The 20,440-nt window shown below is 43.4% G+C and overlaps 2 protein-coding genes across 7 annotated transcripts in view; one reads left to right on the top strand and one right to left on the bottom strand.

Annotated features, from left to right (window-relative positions):
* The window catches only part of LOC123839816 (glyoxalase ElbB-like), a 129,364-nt gene that overhangs the window by 7,634 nt on the left and 101,290 nt on the right, over positions 1-20,440 (top strand). The window contains exon 3 of one of the 6 annotated variants that reach the window (XM_064585981.1): positions 1,169-1,272. The exons of 4 other annotated variants lie outside the window; for them this stretch is intronic. In XM_064585981.1, the coding sequence (XP_064442051.1) occupies positions 1,169-1,272 (104 nt within the window). Of the gene's footprint in view, positions 1-1,168; positions 8,370-20,440 lie in introns of those variants that run through there. One more of the 6 variants, XM_064585980.1, reaches the window with a different exon arrangement.
* Positions 8,083-16,312, bottom strand: ACOD1 (aconitate decarboxylase 1). Its single transcript, XM_045868571.3, has 5 exons — positions 16,218-16,312; positions 12,551-12,712; positions 11,792-11,881; positions 9,935-10,140; positions 8,083-9,049 (listed from the first exon to the last, which is right to left on the bottom strand). The coding sequence occupies exons 1-5, from the start codon at positions 16,224-16,226 to the stop codon at positions 8,083-8,085; spliced, it is 1,434 nt and encodes a 477-aa protein (XP_045724527.1). The 5' UTR covers positions 16,227-16,312.

Here is a 20,440-nt window from a genome sequence, read left to right on the forward strand (position 1 = left end):
CATTTTAACTCTCTTCACAGTCATGCTGTCGATTGCCTAAGAAACATTTTCTTCCACCCAGGTATCTTCTCTTCTGATAGGTTCGATGATGCAGCTGGGGCCGCTGCCATATAGGAGCCCAGCTGCGCACAGGGCTGCAGGGAGGGGGGTCCTGCCAGGATGCTGCTAGCAGAATGGCCCAGAGGTGGCCCCTCCATGGGAGCAGTGTGGAGAAAGAGGCAAGATGGCAGGGGAGGCTTTCAAAGGGATTTGAAAAGTGATGCTTTAGTTATAATATTTAGAAGAATGTGTTCAAGTAAAAACAGCTCCAACCAAATGAGGGACACATTTTATCACTTACTGAGAGGTACTTTCAGTGTGATCCTGACTCAAAGATTAAATAACCATCCCTGAATTATTCAGAAATACATGGTTTCTAGACAAGCGCACTTTCACTTCTATCTTTCATTTTTTAAAGTCAGAAATGACTCTCAAGCCGGGTTTCAAACAGATGGGCATTGGGCTGTTCCAAAGGCTTTTTCCTGAACCTCCAGGTTGGCTCCTGTAAGGACACCAACTGTAACTGGGATGGGTTGAATTGTCCTTAATAGGAAGGACAATAGAAAGCAGGGGGAATTTAAGTGAGATGATGACATCTGGATGTTGATTTCTGCATTTACAACTCAACTAGATGACTAAACTAATCTTCATGATTTCTGTGAAGGTTTTCTGTTCGCTGTGACTCAGATAAAGCCATGACACTTTTTAACGTTACTGTGTGTCATACATTCTTTTGATGTCCTCTTTGCTGTCCGCGCCTGGGCACCCAGGGTTTAGCAGGAACCAGAATAGCCCGTGGAATGCTCATCTGTTTTGGAGTGTTTCACTTGCTAGGAACTATCCCTATGCTTTTTTTTTTTTTTCTTTTTCTTAATATAGAGTAGGGGAAGAGAGGGAGAATAAAACAGTCTCACCGGGTGATAAAAACCTGCAACATCGCAGGTAGATTTCATATGGCTGGGAAGAGACGACAAAAGCGGGCCCATGCACACAGGTGCACCCCTCTGCTGGAAGGAAGAGCAGCAGATCTCACTGTGACCTTGCCCCCCTCCCTTCAGTTCCCTGTGGCTTTGCTCTGTGCAGGGAAGTCCTGCATTTCTCCAGTGCCGTGAAGCTTCTGTTGTCACAGGTTCTGTCTCGGTCCAGGAAGAACCAGAAGCTACGAATTCCACCTCTGGAAGGTTCACATTCCCACCAGGGGAGGAGTGAAGAAGCACAGCTGGCCTCGAATAGGTACAGAGCACTTTCCTTGTCCTGTGTACTGATTTGCTTGTCTCTCTACTCACAGCTTATGGATTATAAGCTCATGATTATAAGAAGTGTTTGTCTATTTTGTTGACTGCTTTATCACCTGCACCAGGAACATCCTCTGGTATATGAAGCCCTTGATGTAAATTTGTTGATAATGAACGCCCACCATTTACAAAGCGTCTCCAAAGAGGTTCCCCTACATAAGGTATTACAGGCCTAAAGGTGGGGTCGTAGGGGATTCATCTGAGGGGAGATCTTTTTTAGATAAAGGCTTCCGAGCACAGTTGTTATAAAATACAACATATAAAAATTCCCTTTAAAGTCACATATTCTCAGGGCATGTGGGTGGCTCAGTCTGTTAAGCATCTGCCTTCGGCTCAGATCATGATCCCAGGGTCCCAGAATCGAGTCCCGCATTGGGCTCCCTGCTCAGAGGAGAGCCTGCTTCTCCCTCTGTCCCTCACCCCGCTCATGCTCTCTCTATCTTACTCTTTTTCTCTCAAATAAATAAATAAAATCTTAAAAAAAAGGAAAAGTCACACAGCCTCATTTTCAGTGCCTGGGCTAAAATCATTACCGCTCTTTGGTCTGTGACGGCTGTGAGCTGTGAGCTGCTGGGACTAGTTAACACTGTGATAGAACACACAGCTCGTAGAGCTCCCACTGCCACATAGTAGAGACAATTCCTGGAGTGGAGGTGAAGTCCAATTTTCCTGTGTCGTGTTTCTGTACCCTACAAAACCACACAAATAGGAAAGAAAGGCATTTCGGGATGGGAAACATGCAGGAAAGAGAATGTAGCAGGCCTCAAGCTGCTGTCTTTATTAAGGCCCATTCATGAGGTTCATCCTTGGCGGGCATCTGGAGCTTGGCCCTTAACCCACTCCCTGACTGATAAAAATAGTTCACTCTGCCAAGACTGCACCTGCTTTCCTTCTTTGAGTTTGGGATTATGATCGTTGCTGGGCGGAGGGGACCTACGTGACCAGACACTATTAAAAACCTTGGGTGCTAAGTCTCTCCCCCGGGGAGAAAGAGTGTACACACTTTAGTGAATTTTTCACTCCTGGAGAGAGGAACACACTCGTGCGTCTCCTGACTGGTGGGAGGGAGCATCCGAAGCCTCCAGATGCTGCCAGTGGCTTTTTCTCTAGTTGAACTTGTCATGTATCCTTTCACTGTAATAAACCTTACCCATGGGTATGACTCTCTGCTGAGTCCCCTAAATTCTAGTGATCCCTGAATGTGCGTGTGGTCTTGGGGATCCCCAAAACACACATGCTAGCCAGCATCGTGGTTCCTTTGGTGTGTCTAGTGACAGGGAGTTTGACTTAAGGCCTTGAACGTGTGCAGAGGATGCAGAAACACAGGGAGGGTGCGGGAATGTGCCTCTCTCTGAGCTGGAGCTTTGGTCCCAGTCTCGGGTGGGTTTTCTTCCTGGTGGTCCGGCCTGATCCATGTGGAGGACTCATTCGCCGACACAGAGCCTATAACACTGTGGCACCTTTTGCTGCCACCCCCAAGTGAATGGAAGGGGAAAAGCAAACATTTGCCACACTGCCTAGACAGCAGATCAGAGCGGCCCAAGCCCCCACCTTGGGCTTTCTCAGGGTGAGTGGCCCACAGGCCGTCCTTGTTCTCCAGCTTCATGGGCCCCAGAGACAAGTGGGCTTGATTGAACTCTTCCATTCCATCAAAGCTCTCTGTCAGCACTCTGGCTCAAAAATGCCCAAGCTTTTGACCTTCCTAGAAAGGAATCATCTAGAAAGGAATGTAGGGAGCCAATCTTTCCCTCTCTTACCTCTGCTTTTTTTTTGTATGTGGTATGGCGGGGGGTTGGGGCGGGGGATGGTGTGTGCAGGGCTGCCAGTGAGGAGGACACTTATGTTCTCTCTACAGACCCATATTCTCTCATATTTTTTCCTGCCAGTTAACTTGGTGTGCATAATAACCAATATCAAGGTCACCTTGAGTGCTGTTGTCCCCTAAGGAGAGATCATCTTCCCCAACCTCTGCTGTTTGTCTGAAGCATCCATCAAGGGTGTGAAAAGATAAACTGAGGTGTATTAGTTTTTTTTAAAAAGGTTTTATTTATTTGACACAGAGAGTGAGCACAAGCAGGGAGAAGGGCAGAGGGAGAAGGAGAAGCAGACTCACTGCTGAGCAGGGAGCCCGACACGGGACTCGATTCCAGCACCCTGGGATCATGACCTGAACTGAAGGCAGACGCTCAACCGACTGAGCCACCCACGTTTCCCTGTATTAAATTTTTTTAAAGAGTTTACTTGAGGGGTGCCTGGGTGGCACAGTCGGCTGAGCATCTGACTCCTAGTTTTGGCTCAGGTTGTGATCTCAAGGTCATGAGATCGAGCCCTGCTTCAGGCTCTGCGCTCAGCACAGAGTCTACTTGAGATTCTCTCGCTCCCTCTTCCTCTCCCTTTACCCCTCCTGCCCATGCTTGCTTGCTCGTCCTCTGGCTCTCTCTCTCAAATAAATAAATAACAGGGGCGCCTGGGTGGCTCAGTTGGTTAAGCGACTGCCTTCGGCTCAGGTCATGATCCCGGAGTCCTGGGATCGAGTCCCACATCGGGCTCCCGGCTCGGCGGAGAGCCTGCTTCTCCCTCTGACCCTGTCCCCTCTCATGCTGTTTCTCTCTCTCTCTCTCAAATAAATAAATAAATAAAATCTAAAAATAAATAAATAAATAACATTACATTAAAAAAAAGAGTTTATTTGAGCAAAAATTGATTTGAATCATATAGCATCCAACCTAGCCAGGTAGAAAGGAGCTCCAAGTTGCTGTATAAGATGAAAGACCTTTATAGGTAGGAAGGAATAGGAACAAGGAAGTTACATTAGACAAAATAGATTATTTCAAGATTACTTTCCTTTAGGGGATGGCAGGGGTCTGTCAGGCATATTGCCTAACTAGTGCTGTTCTGGAAATTCCTGAATGACTGGTTTGAGATTCCATTTCTGGGAGTGCTGAAACTGTAAGTAAATCTCATTTAGTGATGTGGGGCTTAGCATAAGGATTCCATTTTGGGTCTGTGTCTTGCTTATAACAGGGGTTACCTGAGGATATTATTACTAGCCCTTAGATCTTGCCCCTAGAAATTGCTGAACTGTATAAAGACAGGATAATTAAATTGTATCTGAAGGCCACAATAGAAACCACCACTTTGATCTCCTGTTTTATTTACTGTTCAAATTAATGATATGTCTTATCGAACAGCATAATCCAAGTGGTAGAGAGCCAGCCATAGAAAATTCTACACATTTCTAAGTACTGTTTTAGCTACATCCTACAAATTTGGATATATGCTATTTTTGTTATTGGTTGGTTCTAAATGTTTTATAATTTTTATGACAATTTCTTCTGTGACCCAAAAGTTACTTCAAGGAATTTTTATTTCTGAACATTTCAAGTTTTCTAATCATCTTTTTTTATATTGAATTTAAACGTAATTGCATTATGATTAGAGAAAATGATCTATATCTTCCAGTCCTTTGAAAAGTTGTTAAAACTTGCTTTATGGCTTATGGTCCTTTTTTGTAAATGGTCTGTGAGATTTTTTAAAAGATTGTGAAATCTCTAGTTGTTTGGTGCAGATTCTCTGTATGTCCTTTAGATAAAACACGTAAGTAGTGTTTAAATCTTAATATAGTTTATCTTTGGTTTTCTTGAGATATCAGTTACTAAGAGATTAGTGTTAAAATTCCCTCAGTATGGTATTGGATTCATGTATTTCTCCTTATAGTTCAGTATTACTTAGAATTATTTTAATTACCTACTGATTTGAATTTTTTATCATTATGTAGTCACCTTCTTTGTTTCCAGTAATGCTTTTTGCTTGAGTTCTGTTTTGTCTAACATTAACATTTATTTATTCCAGCTTGCTTTGGTTAGTGTTCCATCCATATTTCTCCCATCTTTTTACTTTCGACTTTTCTGCATCCTTATGAGTCTTGAATAACTTATATAACTGGATTTTAAAAAAGCCTTCTGATGACACCAAAAGCAGGAACAATAACATTTTTATTTTTATTTTCTACATTTTTTTAATAAAATTTTTTTAAATGGTAAGATGGAGTTGATCGAAATTTAAAATTTTGATCTTTAAAAGAGACCACTAAAAACATGAAAAGACAAACCACAGACTTGGGGGAAAATGTTTGTAAAACATATATCTGATAAAAAACTTATACCCAGGATATATAAAGAATTCCTACAACTGAATAAGAAGACAACCTAATTACAATATTTCTCAAAAATAGGCAAGAATTCATCATTTGGAAAATGCAAACTGAAACGAGATACCATTACATACTCATTAGACAGGCTAAAATAAAAGAGACTGACAATTCCAAGGGTTGGTAAGGATATGGAGAAACTGGGACCCTCATATATTACTGGTAGAAATGTAATGTGATAGAGCTACTTTGGAGAAGTTTTTTGGTTTTTATTTATTTTTAAGATTTTATTTATTTATATGACAGAGACAGAGAACACAAGTAGGCAGAGTGGCAGGCAGAGGGAGAGGGAGAAGCAGGCTCCCCACTGAGCAGAGACCCCGATGTGGGACTTGATCCCAGAACTCCGGGATCATGACCTGAGCCAAAGGCAGACACTTGATGGACTGAGCCACCCAGGCGCCCCTGGAGTTTTTTTATAAAGTTAAACATGTACTAACTAAATGACCCAGCATTCCAACTCCTAGGTACCTAAGAGAAATGGAAAGATATGTTCACACCAAGACATGCATGTGGATGATCATAGAAGCATAATTTGTAGTAGACCCAAACTGGAAACAGTCCACTGTCCATCGACTACTGAATGGGTAAATAAATGTATATTCATACAATGGAACAGTACTCAGCAATGAAAGGGAATAAAGTACTGATACATATGTGGAAAAAAAAAAAAACAACATTATGCTAAGTGAAAGATGCCAGACATGTAAGACTACATATTGTGTGATTCCATTTTTTTAAAAATATTTTATTTATTTATTTGAGAGAGGGCACAGAGGGAAAGTGAGAGGGAGAAGCAGACTGCCCACTGAGCAGAGAGCCCAACTCGGGGCTCGATCCCAGGACCCTGAGATCAGGACCTGAGCTGAAGGCAGACGCTTAACCGACTGAGCCACCCAGGCACCCCTGTATGATTCCATTTATATGAAATATCTGGAGAAGACACAACTATAGAGATAGAAAATGGATCATTGGCTGCTGAGGGCTGGAGGTGGGAATGGGGATTAATTGCAGGCCCACACGAGGAGTTTTTGTTTTTTGTTTTTTTGGCATGACAGAGGTACTCCAGGTATTCTGATGGCTCAGTTGATGGAGCATGCAATTCTTGATCTCGGGCTGTGAGTTTGAGCCCCACATTGGGTGGAGAGATTACTAAAAATAAAATCTTAAAAAAAAGAAGTACTCCAAAACTGGATTGTGGCAATGTTTGCACAACTTTGTAACTTTACTAAAACTCATTGAACTGTACACTCAAACTGGATGAATTAATGATATGTAAATTAGAAGCTAATAAACTTATTAAACATTGTTTTTAATGTATACACAATCTTTGTATTTTTTAACTGGAGTATTTAGTCCATTTATTCTTTTTGTAATTATAGGTATATTTGGATTTTTTCCTGTTGTTTTATATTGTGTTTTTTGTATGTTCTACATTTTTCATTTTTTCCTCCTCCTTTCTTGCCTGCCTTTGGATTATTTTTTTTCCTATTCCATATTTCTCCCTCTGTTTTTTTATTTTTTATTATTATTTTTTTAAATTTCTCCCTCTATTAACCTGGAAGTGATACATTCTACTGCTGTCTTATAATGGTTACCTGGAAATGTCAACATGCATACTTACAAATCGAAGTCTAGAGTTAATAGCTTTGCCCTTTTCTCAAATGGCACAAGGAATTTAGACTACATTAACTATAATAACTCCCTGCTTATATCTATTGCTAAAGTTGTAATTTTTAACTCCATAAGACATTTCTATTATTTTACAAAATCAATATTTAATTACTCACATATATACTTTTTTTTTTTTTTTGGCTGCCGTCCTGTACTATATCTCAGACTCTTCATCCATGATATTTTTCCCAAGAAATTTTTGTAACAAACGGCAATATATTGTAGTGGTTAACAGCGTGGCTTCCAGAGCCAAACTCCTTTTACTTTTTACACTGCTTTTTATTTCTGCTTTATCATAAGGAAACCGAGGCAGAGAGTTACCCAGCAACATGCCTAGGGTCACATTTAGTAAGTTGTAGGGGCAGGATTTGGACCCACCAACTCCTTATATTTAAACCAATAGCACCCCCTCCACTGTGGAGGGTTTGTAAAAACCCGTGGTCTAAGAAATCTGTTGGTGGCACAACAGGCCAGAGGCCTTCTCCACTGTCAGCAAATTTACATGTAGGTTCAAATTCCTCCTACATCTTGAGGTTCATGAAGTTCATAAAGAACTCCTCTGTAAAGATTAACTTTACAAGCAAATTACAGGTGACTTGAATTTCAGCCTTATGAATGCTTATAAAATCAATTTCTCTGTGTTTCTTGCATATTTATTATTTTGCTTTAGGTAACTGGAACTGTCTGGCAAAATTTATAGGACAGGACTCCTTCCATAAAAATCCAATTCTCTTTCTGGACTCTTTCCACCTTGCTTCCCTTATTCCTGGGCAGATCAACCATAAACCCTTGCTTTATAAAGCAAATCACCAAATTCTCCCCAATATAAAGTCACTTAGATGTTGATAAACCTCAGGAGAGATTTTACAATGGAATTGGTAAATGCTGGGTAGATTTTGAAACCATCTCTGGTGGAGAGGGTCCTTTCAGCAGAGTGGTTAGCACAGAACAATCTTCTAGGTCTTCTAGGTTCTCTACGATCTCCAGAAGGCTTTCTACTGTGTCGCGGGACAGCGTGCTGGAGGCATTGGCTCTGAACTTCTCCCGCAGGTCCTCCTGGCTCAGTGGCTTCCTCCAATGGCCGTAGAAGGTATCCGAGCACTCTGTGAAGGTGGCTCCATCACTGAGAGTGACATTTACCTCACAGTATAGTGTGTTGAAGCTTGGCAGGTTGTCCCGAGGGTACTCCAGCTGCACTTTCCTGAGTAGCTCTCTCACCTGTGGCCTGTCGATCTGGCATTTGTGGAAGGATGGGACGGTGATGCCACCATCGAGCAGTGTGGTACAGGCCACATACTGGAACGAGTGACGAGCTTCATGCTCCGAGTCTGGGAAGGGCCTGTTGACGTACTGGACATCTGGAATTCTGAGCACAATTCTCTCAATGCGGTCCGTGGGAAGCAGGGCTCTGTCTGTTACAAGGTGCTTTCGGACGGATGTGACTGCGTCCGCCACCCAGTGGGTAGCCAGATGTGCAGGGAACCTCTTGAAGGCCACATCCTGCTGGTCCAACAGCCATGTGTGGGAATCTAGGTTTGGAAGAACCTGTGGGGCGTAGTTGGCATAGAAGGCCCCAAAGCCCATCTGCGTGTCCAAGACCTGCTTGTTTCCTTGGAGACCCAGCATTGCCAGGAAAGCGGATTCCATCCCATGCCTGGCAGCATTGCCGATATGAAGAGGCTTGGTCTGAGTGGCAGCATTTGCCATGGGTGCCCCGGCATGAGAAACAGCAATAGCCAGGGCCTCTTGGCACTTTGTCATGCTGAGCCCTAAAAACTTGGATGCGGCCGCCGCACTACCCAAAGTTCCTACCACTGAGGGGGGATGGAATCTGAAAAGTAAAAAAAAAGCAAAGAGTTGGAGATTTACAGACCTCAGTCACCAGGAGGCAGTGTAGTTAGTGGTCAGGCGTGTGGATGCCGCAGGCCTGCTGCCTAGGTTCAAATCTCAGCTCTGCCACTTACTAGCTGTGTGATCTTAGCAAAGTCACTCAACCTCTCTGCACCTGTTTCCTCTCCCATAAAATGGTGCTAATCATAATATCTACTCATAGGGTTTCGTGAGTTTTGAATGAATCTACAGGCTTACAATAGTGCCTGACACAGTAAATTTTTAATAATTATTGCCAGAAAGGCAAAAGTTGTTATTTGCTGAAATCCCACGTAAGTAGCTATAAAAATGGAGAGCCTGGTAGAAACTGAAAATTCACTCAGTATTCCAATTTACTCCTCTCCTAGCAGGCGGGATCAACTGGAAAAGTAAATATAAGATTGAACTACATGATAGAGTCAACATGGGACCATTTTTGATTAGTGGGTTGAACAGTTTCAAGATCTTCTGAATGTTCTCAGTCTGAAGGACCTTAGCAAATATCAAAGTAGATTCTACTTTGAGATGGGATTAGGAAGATTCACAGTACCCGTGGATGCCAAAATGACATGAATCATCCTCGGACTAGAGGCCCCAATTAATTTTATGCTTGTGGTTGCTTGACCCTCTAAACCCAAAGGAGACTTTTCATTAGTACTTCTGAAGTCACACCTTTATATATGGATATATGGTTTGATATGTGACTGGAAAATTGACTTAGCTGTCAGCACTAATGTTAATATTTTCAACTGAGCTAAGCTCTATGTCAGAAGGCTCCGCAGAGATAATGATCAACAGGTGAAGGGGGCATGTGTCTGCCTCTGGATGGGGCAGATTCTCTCCGTACCTCTTTGGTATGTCACTGGCTTCTTTGGAGAAATGCAATAATTGGCCTTGTACTTCAATCCCAACATTGAAAGCCAGCAGCAGATCAAGGCCAGAAAATGTTCGACTTGAAGGGAGAGCTTCTGCTAAAGCCATGAGGACAGGAAGGACAGCTCCAGAAGGGTGGGTGGCGGGATGCCATGTGTCATCAAAATCCATTGAGTGAATCTATGTAAACAGACACACAACAAACAAAAACCAAAAAAGTAATATTTCTCTAAATGCAGTGACCAGTAAGGGTTTAGTTTCATAATAACTTTATTTGATGTGAGATTTTTTAGATCTGATTATCTGAAAATAAAACCTATAAGCTGGCTGTAATTCTTAATCATGTGGCTGGGCACTGAGACATGCTGTCCTCTGCCTAGAGCAGACAGGACTTTGGGGAGCAACTAGAGAGCCCCCAGTGGGCTTGGATCTTACCCAGGTAGCCAGAAATCTCTGGCACAGCCCCTGGAAAGAGCTATATCTCCCTTAAAAATAAGGCTATGAAATTAGGTGGTGGTTCCTCTCTCCCCCCCCCACCCTTCAAATAAGTTACACTAAAAGTTTAATATCATTTATTCCATATCAGGCCATATATTTTTGTACCTTTTCATTATGAAATAATTTTAAATTTACAGGGAAGTTGCAAGGACTCTTGAACCCAGATTAACTATTAAGCTATATTTTAAAATCATTATTTTCTGCTATAGGTTTTATTCCTCTTCATCCTAGCCATTAGCTTATCCCTTATACGAAATAGTAATAACCAGAAGTTCACTTAAAAATAGAATTCCAGGGGGGGCACCTGGGTGGCTCAGATTGTTAAGCGTCTGCCTTCGGCTCAGGTCATGATCCCAGGGTCCTGGGATCAAGTCCCGCATCGGGCTCCCTGCTAGGCGGGGAGCCTGCTTCTTCCTCTGCCTCTGCCTCTGCCTCTCTCTCTGACTCTCATGAATAAATAAATAAAACATTAAAAAAAATAGAATTCCAGGGGTGCCTGGGTGGCTCAGTCGGTTAAGCATTTGCCTTTGGCTCAGGTCATGATCCCAGGGTCCTGGGATCAAGCCCCACATCGGGCTCCCTGCTCAGCGGGGAGCCTGCTTCTCCCTCTCCTTCCCTCTTGTGCTCACTCTCTCTCAAATAAATAAATTAATTAAATCTTAAAAAGTAGAATTCCATGTCTATTGGATGTGGCTGGTCTGGACGCTGGACATCTACTCCTGGATGCACTGCTGGATTTGACTTTCAATATTCTGAGCTACTGTCCCAAACCATAAAAATATCTCAGAAGTCCCAACACATTCACGTCTAAATTATATCTTGTATATAGATACAGACTGCCGCTGACACACAAAGCAAAAAAAATCGTCAGATGAAAGTGCTGATTTTTGCTTCAGAAAATGTAGACACCATATGGCCATTGTTTCTTTCTCAATAAATATCTGGTGAATGAATGGATGGATGAAAAGCTAGTTATTGAATAGAAACTGGCACTGGTTACAACAAAAGGAACTGAGTCTAGATACCGAGTTTTGTATTTTTTGCTATCTATATTCAAAGTTTAATAACACCTCAAAGTTTTAAAACACCTTAGGGTGTTTTATCTAGGTCCTCCATCTTATTTCCTGTGCTTCACAATTTGTTTGAAAAGCATCAATTCACTGTCAAACACAAAAAAATGAAGTAACTACATAGAAGAGAGGACAGACCACTTCATCTCTCTGAACTTCAGTAACTCATCCGTGAAATATGGAAACCAAACAATTTCTGAGCTATTTCCTGGCTCTGAAATTATTATTGTCTCACAGTTTAAAAGATACGTAAGCCTCCTTACAGCCACACCGTTCACAAAAGCAGCATATGATGGCGGGAGCCTTAGGTCTGGTCGACCCCAAACACTGCTGGACATGTTGGAACTGTAGATCTGGAACCAAAGAATATCAATCAGTGATACAGAGTGAAAACACGACATGCCAGTCACCACTTCAAGAGCTGTTCCTCATCTTTGGAGGCAATACTTTAACGGTGCTTATTTGAACACTTTGTGCTGAATCGCAGCCTTAAACCATTGGAATTTTCTCTTCCTTGTAGGAATACACAAATTTCCCCACGGAAGGGAGAGGAGATGTTGGGGCTCTGTCCCAGGCTGAGATCCACAGGTGTGCCAAGGGATGGAGTCTGAATTTATTCTTATTTATTCCTTGAGGGTAAATACTAGGGAAGGTGGACCAATTGTCTATACCAAGTACATCCTTTGGAGAGTGGGTGCTCCATCTCCCACATACACACCCACTCTGCTCAGAGTGCTGAACCAGCTTTTTCTCCAGAGACTCTTAAAGTCCTTGCATGAATAAATGGTAGATGTTATTGGGGTAGACGCTATTCCTAAGACTGGTCTTTAGACAGTAACTTAGTGAAGAATATAGATGAGTATTAAAACTCATAAATAGAGCATAAAACCATATACAACAATGCTACACACACCAAGTACTATCTCTAAAACAAAGAGAACACATATCTCCAGGCACATTGGTGGGATAACTCATGAGCAGGCATTTGGTTTTATATCTAAAGTAGACACCGAGCTTCTTACCTTACTGTATTCGCTGGCTTTGTGAAACACTTCTGTACTGGTTCCCAGGAAGCCAACACCCAGAGTATCCAGAATCATTCTCTTGCTTCTTTGAATAACGTGATCTGTCAGGTGCCCCACTGTCAAGCCATGGATCACTCTGGCAAAGCTTTCTGTGACAGACTTTAAAGAGAAGAGTGTTAGAACAGTGCTACATGCAATTTGTATTTGCTTATTCCTTGCTGTACAAGAGCTTGAGGTACTTTTTTTTTTTAAAGATTTTATTTATTTATTTGACAGAGAGAGACACAGTGAGAGAGGGAACACAAGCAGGGGGAGAGGGAGAGGGAGAAGCAGGCCTCCCGCCAAGCGGGAAGCCCGATGCGGGGCTCGATCCCAGGACCCTGGGACCATGACCTGAGCCGAAGGCAGACGCTTAACGACTGAGCCACCCAGGCGCCCCAAGCTTGAGGTACTTTTATGTGACGAGTTTTGCTCCACTAGGGGAAAACCAGTTAATCAACCTAAGTTCAATTCCTGAGAAATGATGAGCACGGAGCCCCTGCTATGTGTCAGGCAAAGGGATGTGGAAATGCCCGATAGCTAGTTTCTGTCCTCGAGTTGAGGACACAGGCCAACATGCGGGTGATGGCCACAGAGAGAGTGGGCTATGGCGTCGGGAAGCACAGAGTTAGGAGACGATGGGAGGGACACCTTGCAGATAAGGTGGGCATGCTGGGACCGGTGTATCCATCTAGGAGCTGCCATTGTTAGATATGCGCCAGGTGTCATGCTGACTGTTGTAAATACAATATCCATTGAATGCCGCAAGTTTCTGGGTAGGTGTTATGAGCATCATCTCGCTTTGCAGGTAAGGAGACCCAGACTTGATGTCCCTGAGTTATACAACTCTTATATGGTGGAATTTGGACACAAATTCCTACGGGCCTAACTCCAAACTGCTGCATGTAATTATTAAGCCATGTTTCTTGAGGAGGAAAAGAAACATCGGAACACGTGGTGTTCTTGTTGAGAATGAACATTTCTGGTCCCTACTCCAGACCTCCAGAATTAGACTACCCCCCCACCCACAAGTGAACTAGAAGCTTTGGAAGCATAGCACAGGATTCTGTGCTTTCATTAAGATCTTTAGGTGATTCTTAAATGTTCTAGGGCTATCATGTCCAACGTGGTAGCTACTCTCCACGTCGGCTATTGAGCATTTGAAATGTGGCTAGTCCAAACTAGGATGTGTCATAAGAGTAAAATAAACACTGGGTTTTGAAGATTTAGTAGGAAAAAAAGAATATAGAGCATCTCAATAATAATTGTAAAATATTGATTATGTGTGCTAAGATGGTAATATTTAGGATATGTCAGTAAATGAAATGTAGTATTATAACTAATTTTATCAGCTTCTTACTTTTTAAAATATGGCCACTAGAAAATTTAAAGTTACACTTGAGAACCACTTCCTGTCTATTCTTGTTGGTGGAGATTACCTGTACGCATTGATACCTGGGCTGGTTATGAAGACTTACGGGAGTCAGCAGGTGAAGGTGCCCGGGACAAGTATGGAGGTTAAAGGCAGAGGTGGCAGCGTGGACTGGGGCTTAGAGGTGTGAGGGATGCAGTGATTTAGGCAAAGCCCAGCTGCAGAGCTGCACACAGGGGACAGAGGTGAGAGGGGTTTGCAGGCTAGGACTGAGTGGTGGAAGTTACACCAGGCTGAAGACTGTGGCTTAAAGGGGAGCCATGGTGCTGTCTTTAAAAAGGTTCATATGATCAGAACTGTGTTTTGCAAAGACTTCCATCGGCCCTCATGCAGAGAATGGATTGAGAGGGGTAGACAAGGGCATGTAAGAGACTGCTGCAATAGCCCAGGTTCTGGGTGGGGATATGACGGTGCCATGTGCCAAGAGAGGGAGCACAGGAAGAGGGGCAGCTGTCTGGACAGTGATGATGGGCTCGCTGTGAACTTGCTGAATATGAAATGCCCGTGCTCATCCTAGCGGAGAAGACCATTCTGCTGCCACCCACAAACCAGATCATAAAAACCTGCAGGATTATTTGCATTTCAGAAGCAGCAGAGTGTTTTAAAATTCATTTAAATATCAAGTTCTTCAATGTATAGGTGATTGTTTTGTTTTCTACACGTCTTCCCAAGAGAACATCTATTATGTACCACTGAAAACACCCACTCTTCAACTGTATCTCATGACATGCCTAGTACTTAGCACCACTTAGTAAATGTCAGCTTGTTTCCCTTTTCTGCTCTGATTATTGCATCATCGTACAATTTCCTTTGCCTCTCTGAGCATCAGATACTGCTTTTTAAAACATAGGCTATAGGGCGAGGGGTTTTTGAATCAGAGGATCTGGGGTGTGGTGTGTGGGGCTCCCTGATGCTAAGATCAGTGTCTGGGCAGAGGTTCAGAGATGGAACCAGTGGCCATCTGAAAGTCCTCAACCTGCCCACCAGCTGGTCCCCTATTTTCAGTCTTGAGATGACCAAGTCACAGAACCCTTGCCATTTTCAAAAAAGGTGGGCTATGTCCTATGTCTCTGAAACTTTGATAGAAAGGTGAGGGGAGCCTGGGGTGGGAGAGAGCAGGAGAGAAGGCGGATGGGAGGGAGAGGGGGCTGGCACGGATGTTTCTAATTAGGATGGAGAATAATAACTTGGATTGTCCTGCTGCTAGAAATGTGGGTAAACATATTTAGGGACAGGGGCAGGGAAGGAGGGAAAAGCACTGGCTTGATGATCCACCAAGTAAACTGAGAACTGGTTGGATCCCTTGTTCTAAGCAAAATGACCTCTTTTCAAGCTCTCTTTCCATCCCTACAGCTCCCACAGTTGAAGGCATTTAGTGATTGGTCGTTCATCTCTCTGGGGTTAGATCCAACCTGGGAGAGGCTTATGCGGACACGTGTGTGCCTGGGGAGCATGTGTCGTGGGGGCAACCACATGGAGCCTGGAAGGGGATTATGGCCTCCATTTGCATGATCCCATGGCGCTAGAGACCTACGAAGGTAGGTCCCCCTGAGGATCTCCTGACAAGTCCTGGATAGCGCCCTTGTCCCAAAGAAATGCTCCCGAGGAAGAAGGAACATGAGAACATAAACATGCAACTGCTCAGCTGTCTGTAGGATTGAACCCGTCTAATGTTTTTTTGGTCTTCCTGATTTTCTCATGGCATTTACAACTCTTTTTAGTAAAATACTGTGATCAATGTATAAATTAAGGCAAAACATGCAGCCATTTGATAAATATTTCACAAGTTCTTGCCATGTGTCTGGCGCTGTGCTAAGCTCTCTAGAATACCAAACCAAGATGTTAGGATTCCTGCTACAAAAAGATTATCTTCTCCAGGGAATTAAGGACAGTAAATAGACCATTCAAAAGGCAATCTGGCCATGCCATAATGGACACAGACAAAACCAGCAGGTTAAAATTCAATGAGCTTGTAATAATTCATTTTCTTCCTAATTCTGTGCAACAGAATCACATCTCTTACTGGTAAAACACCGATGAAAAACCAGATGCAGGTAATTAGATAGCCCAGAGGCTATGAGAAATGCTAAAATGCCATTTCTGAAGAAGAAGCAGGAAGCTCTAAGGACATTGAGAAAAGGAGAGGTAAGCTAGAAAACCAATTTAAATAAGCCACGTAAGATGTGACAATACCTTGAGCATCTTGTCGAAATTGGAGGCGTATCTCAGGCGCAAACTGGAGGAGGACTGCACCGGCTGGGTGACACCCTTTATACCTTTCAGTCTTCCCAGCCCATTCCCCTTCTCTTTGTTCTGACCCTAAAGTTTCCACTATTTCAACACCTCCCACATATGTACACTCACTTCCAACTTCCTCATGATGAGTTGTTTAACCTACAGGGGATGAGGAATTAAACGAGGCCAGGAGGGAATGGAGAGATGTCAAATGATTTCTCATAGACATCAGGGAAGTGCACTGACAGCAAAGCTAGGATTGCATCCTGGGCTTAGATGCCAGACCTCAAACGCAGAAAAATGCACCCTCTTTTATCCAGATATTCCTGCTCTGAAAAATTTATGCTAAGGAGATCGGCATGGATGTATGGAAGAAAAAAAACAACAACACAGATTTGCTTATAAGATTAACTAGAAACAATCAAATACCCCCAAACAGTGAGTTGGTGAAGTAAAATAGGGCATGGGCAGTGTTTAAGGCACACTCATTTACCCCTTCATGTCACCCCTGCTGGTCACTGTTGTCTGGGGACAAATGTGCCAGCCTGAGTTCCTGGTAGCTTGAGATTAAGAACCTAGAAGGGCATTGGGAGTTAATCACGCTTTTCTCCTGCTCGACTCTTGTTGGGTCCTGCCCTGCCTTTCTGAAGATGCAGATCTCTGGTTCCTGGTCCTCTGTTTAGCTGCTGGGATACACGGCCTGCCCCCCTGCTCTCTCCCACGGCACTGACCCCACAGCCTGTCCAGGCCTCTTTGCTTATAATCAATCACTCTGGCATGGCTAGTCTGGATCTCGCTCTGCTTCTCTGGGTAATTACTGTTTCCTTAGTCTTAGACGGTTTATACTCGTAGTGGTCCAAAAAAAAAAAAAAAAAAAAAAACAAGTTATTTAACATCTGAGCAATTCTTAAGACCACTTTTACATGAAATGAAAAATAGGCTATGATGACTTCAACCATCTCACCGTGGAAAAGCTTTATAAAGGAATGATGGGCGCCTGGTGGCTCAGTCCGTTGAGCATCTGTCTTCGCTCTTGGGTCATGATCCCAGGGTCTTGGGATGGAGCCTGCTTCTCCTTCTCCCTCTGCTTGCCGCTCCCCCTGCTTGTGTTCTCTCTCTCCCTCTCTCTCTCTCTGTCAAATAAATAAGTAAATAAAATCTTTTAAAAAAAATAAAGGAACGATGAGCTTTAGTAAGTCTGATAGGCTTTAATGTAAAGTGCCATCATTTAGCTTTTCTGGGCTCAAGTTTTGCCAGTATTTTTTTTTTTTTTTAATATGTCAACTTGGCTAGGCTATGGTATCCATGTGTTGGGTCAAATACCAGTCCAGATGTTGCTTTGAAAGTGTTTTTTGGATGTGATTAACATTTAAATCAATAGACTTTGAGTAAAGCAGATTATAATCTATAATGCGCCTCATCCAATCAATAGAAGGCCTTAAGAGAAAAAACTGAGATCCCCCAAGAAGGAGTTCTGCCTCCAGATGGCTGTTCAGACTCCAGACTCCTGTGTCCACTCTTCCCTGGCTCTTCAGGCTGCCAACCTCCCCTGCAGATTTCATGCTAGCCAGCCTTCACCATTACATGAGCCAATTCTCTGAAATCTCTCTCCATTTGAATTCATTCTAATCACACACACACACACACACACGCACGCACACACACACTCAACCTTCTATTGGTTTTGTTTCTCTGGAGAACCCTAATACAAAATGCCCTCAAGGCCAGCGGCTTCCATATCATTTGTCTTTGTATCTCCAGTACCTTTAATCATCTGGGCCCCATTCTGGTGCTGTGTGAATGAATGGGTGAGGGAGGGCATGAATGTGGACCCTAGTGAGTATGGTAGCTCTAAGTCCCTCCCCTGTTCTAGTTTTTGGACAGTTGAGAAATTGCACTTCAGCCCCGGGGGGTAACATTCTGCCTGCATGTCCTAAAATGGACAGCAGGGGCTTTTCTGAAAGGCTCTGGAGCTGCTCTGCCTCCATGGACTTCTGGAACGCTGGGGACCAGTATCAGCTCAGGAGCTCATCCTGGGGAGGGATGAAAGCGGACTGTGGGACCAGTTGGCGTCAGGGAGTAATGAGGAGGAGTTTAGAGACCAATGGGCCAATCCAGCAGGGCTTTGCTAGGAACATGCCTTCATGAAGTCACGTGAGCGACCATGCAGGATCCAGCACTGAGTGCTGAGCTCTACTGGGGAGGGACTGCCTCACCCTCTTAAAAGGCTGAGGCATAGGGACACCTGGGTGGCTCAGTCATTGAGCGTCTGCCTTCAGCTCAGGTCATGATCTCAGGGTCCTGGGATCGGCCCCGCATTGGGCTCCTTGCTCGGTGGGAAGCCTGCTTCTCCAGATGCTATCTCTTGTCTCCATGCAGTTCTGACTTTTGTCTGATTTCTCCTAAGCTGTGTCAGGCTCCACTGGGCAACAAATTATTTCTTTAAAGACCCCAAGCACTGAAAAAAAGAAATGTAAGTCCCTTCTACCCTTTCTGCCTACTTGTAATAAAAATCAATATTTATGAGGCACTGTCTGAATATCAGGCACTATTTTAAGAACTTTATATATATTAATGTGCTGTTTAATTCTCAAAAAACATCATGTTCTCCATTTTGCCGGCGAGGAAACTGAGAGTTGAGTGACCTGCCCGAGGTCACCCTGCCAGGACATGGGAGAGCCAGGACTTAGAGACAGGCAGTCTGGCTCCAGGGTCCACACTCAGCCACGCAAAATGGTAAAATAAGGGTAAAGGAGTTGAATAATAGGGATTTTCCCCATGGTATCTATTTTGATGCTTTTTTTGGGGAAAATGTCAAATTCTTTCAAAAATTTTGGCTTATCTTTTTGGTGTCCCTGCCAAGCAGGTGCCGGAAGGCCTTGCCCGTTTCCCCTGTTGGGCAATTGAGTGCTGCTGTTGCCTCATGTCACACTTCCCTGACACTGAGCGGGGGCATCGGTGCTGCCTGGACATTGGATGCAGGGGACATATCTGCTCGACAGAGTTTTAGCCGGCACCTGCAGGGTCTGTTCTCCCAAAGCCCACTCACCAGTGTGGGTGGGTCTGTTAAATGCTCATTTCTGGCAGCTAACTGGGCATTGGCCTGTCTGGCGTGGTTGTCTTAGCCCCAAGACAGCCTTGGCTCCCGTCCTCCTGGGAAATAACCCAATATGTATTTTAGTTCATCTAGGCAAGCAGATTTACTTGTTGAGAAGAGTGGTTCTCAAACTGTGTGTATCAGAGTCACCCGGAGGGCTTGTCCCTAGAGTTTCTTTTAGAAAGTCTGGGAAGGCCCAAGAATGAACATTTCTGACAGGTTCCCAGGTGGTGTCCATCCTTCTGGTGCCATACCCACGCTCTGGGAAACACTGCCTTACACTCGTGCTGCGGTGTGGTCCACCCCAGTGTCCGCAGGGGGCTTGCTGGAAATGCAGAATTCCAGGCCCAGCCCGGACCTATTAAATCAGAATCTGTGTTCATTAAGTTTCTCAACATGTGATTTGTGTGCACCTTGAAGCATGAGAAGTGTTAGTTTAGACCACGTATTTTTGACCCCATTTAGGACTCTTAAATGTCAAACAAAGATAAGCCTTATTGGTTATCAATATCCAAAGTAGTCAGTACATTATACTATATTCTGGCCACAAAGGAGACCAAATAAGAATTTATGGGTGACTTAGGGCAAATCTATCACAACTCACTCCAAATGACTCAACATTATGTCCTTCTAACAGAGAGAAGGTAATATCTTCAAATTGATAACAATTTAAAAGATTGTTAATACTCATATGCTCAATGCAGTCTAATGCCAGACGGGAAAGATGAGCTTTTTTAGCCCCTTCTCTTCCAGTAAAACAATGGATGGCATAACATACACACTCAATTTAGAGGTTACTTAGAGTTTGAATACTTTGAAAATCAGTCAGTTAGAAATACAATCTGTTAGTTCTGGGTCACTGATGTAGGAGATAGAAAAAAAAGAATGCTATTTTTACAGTTACTCTTACATTTTGGAAAAAATAAAGATAGGCAGACAAGATAAAGTACATCAAGTTTTCTTTCTAAAAAGTGGGAAGAAAAAAAAAGAGTTATCGAGATTCTTGTTATTTTCCCTAAGTGTCAATGAAGATTTTTGGATATCAAAATCAAAGATGAATGATCAGGTAAGTGTCCAAACACAG

Source organism: Mirounga angustirostris, unplaced genomic scaffold, assembly GCF_029215605.1.
Source record: "Mirounga angustirostris isolate CCGP_5_RB_7025 unplaced genomic scaffold, mMirAng1.0.hap1 SCAF_3, whole genome shotgun sequence".
In the NCBI taxonomy this organism is placed as follows: Eukaryota; Metazoa; Chordata; class Mammalia; order Carnivora; family Phocidae; genus Mirounga; species Mirounga angustirostris.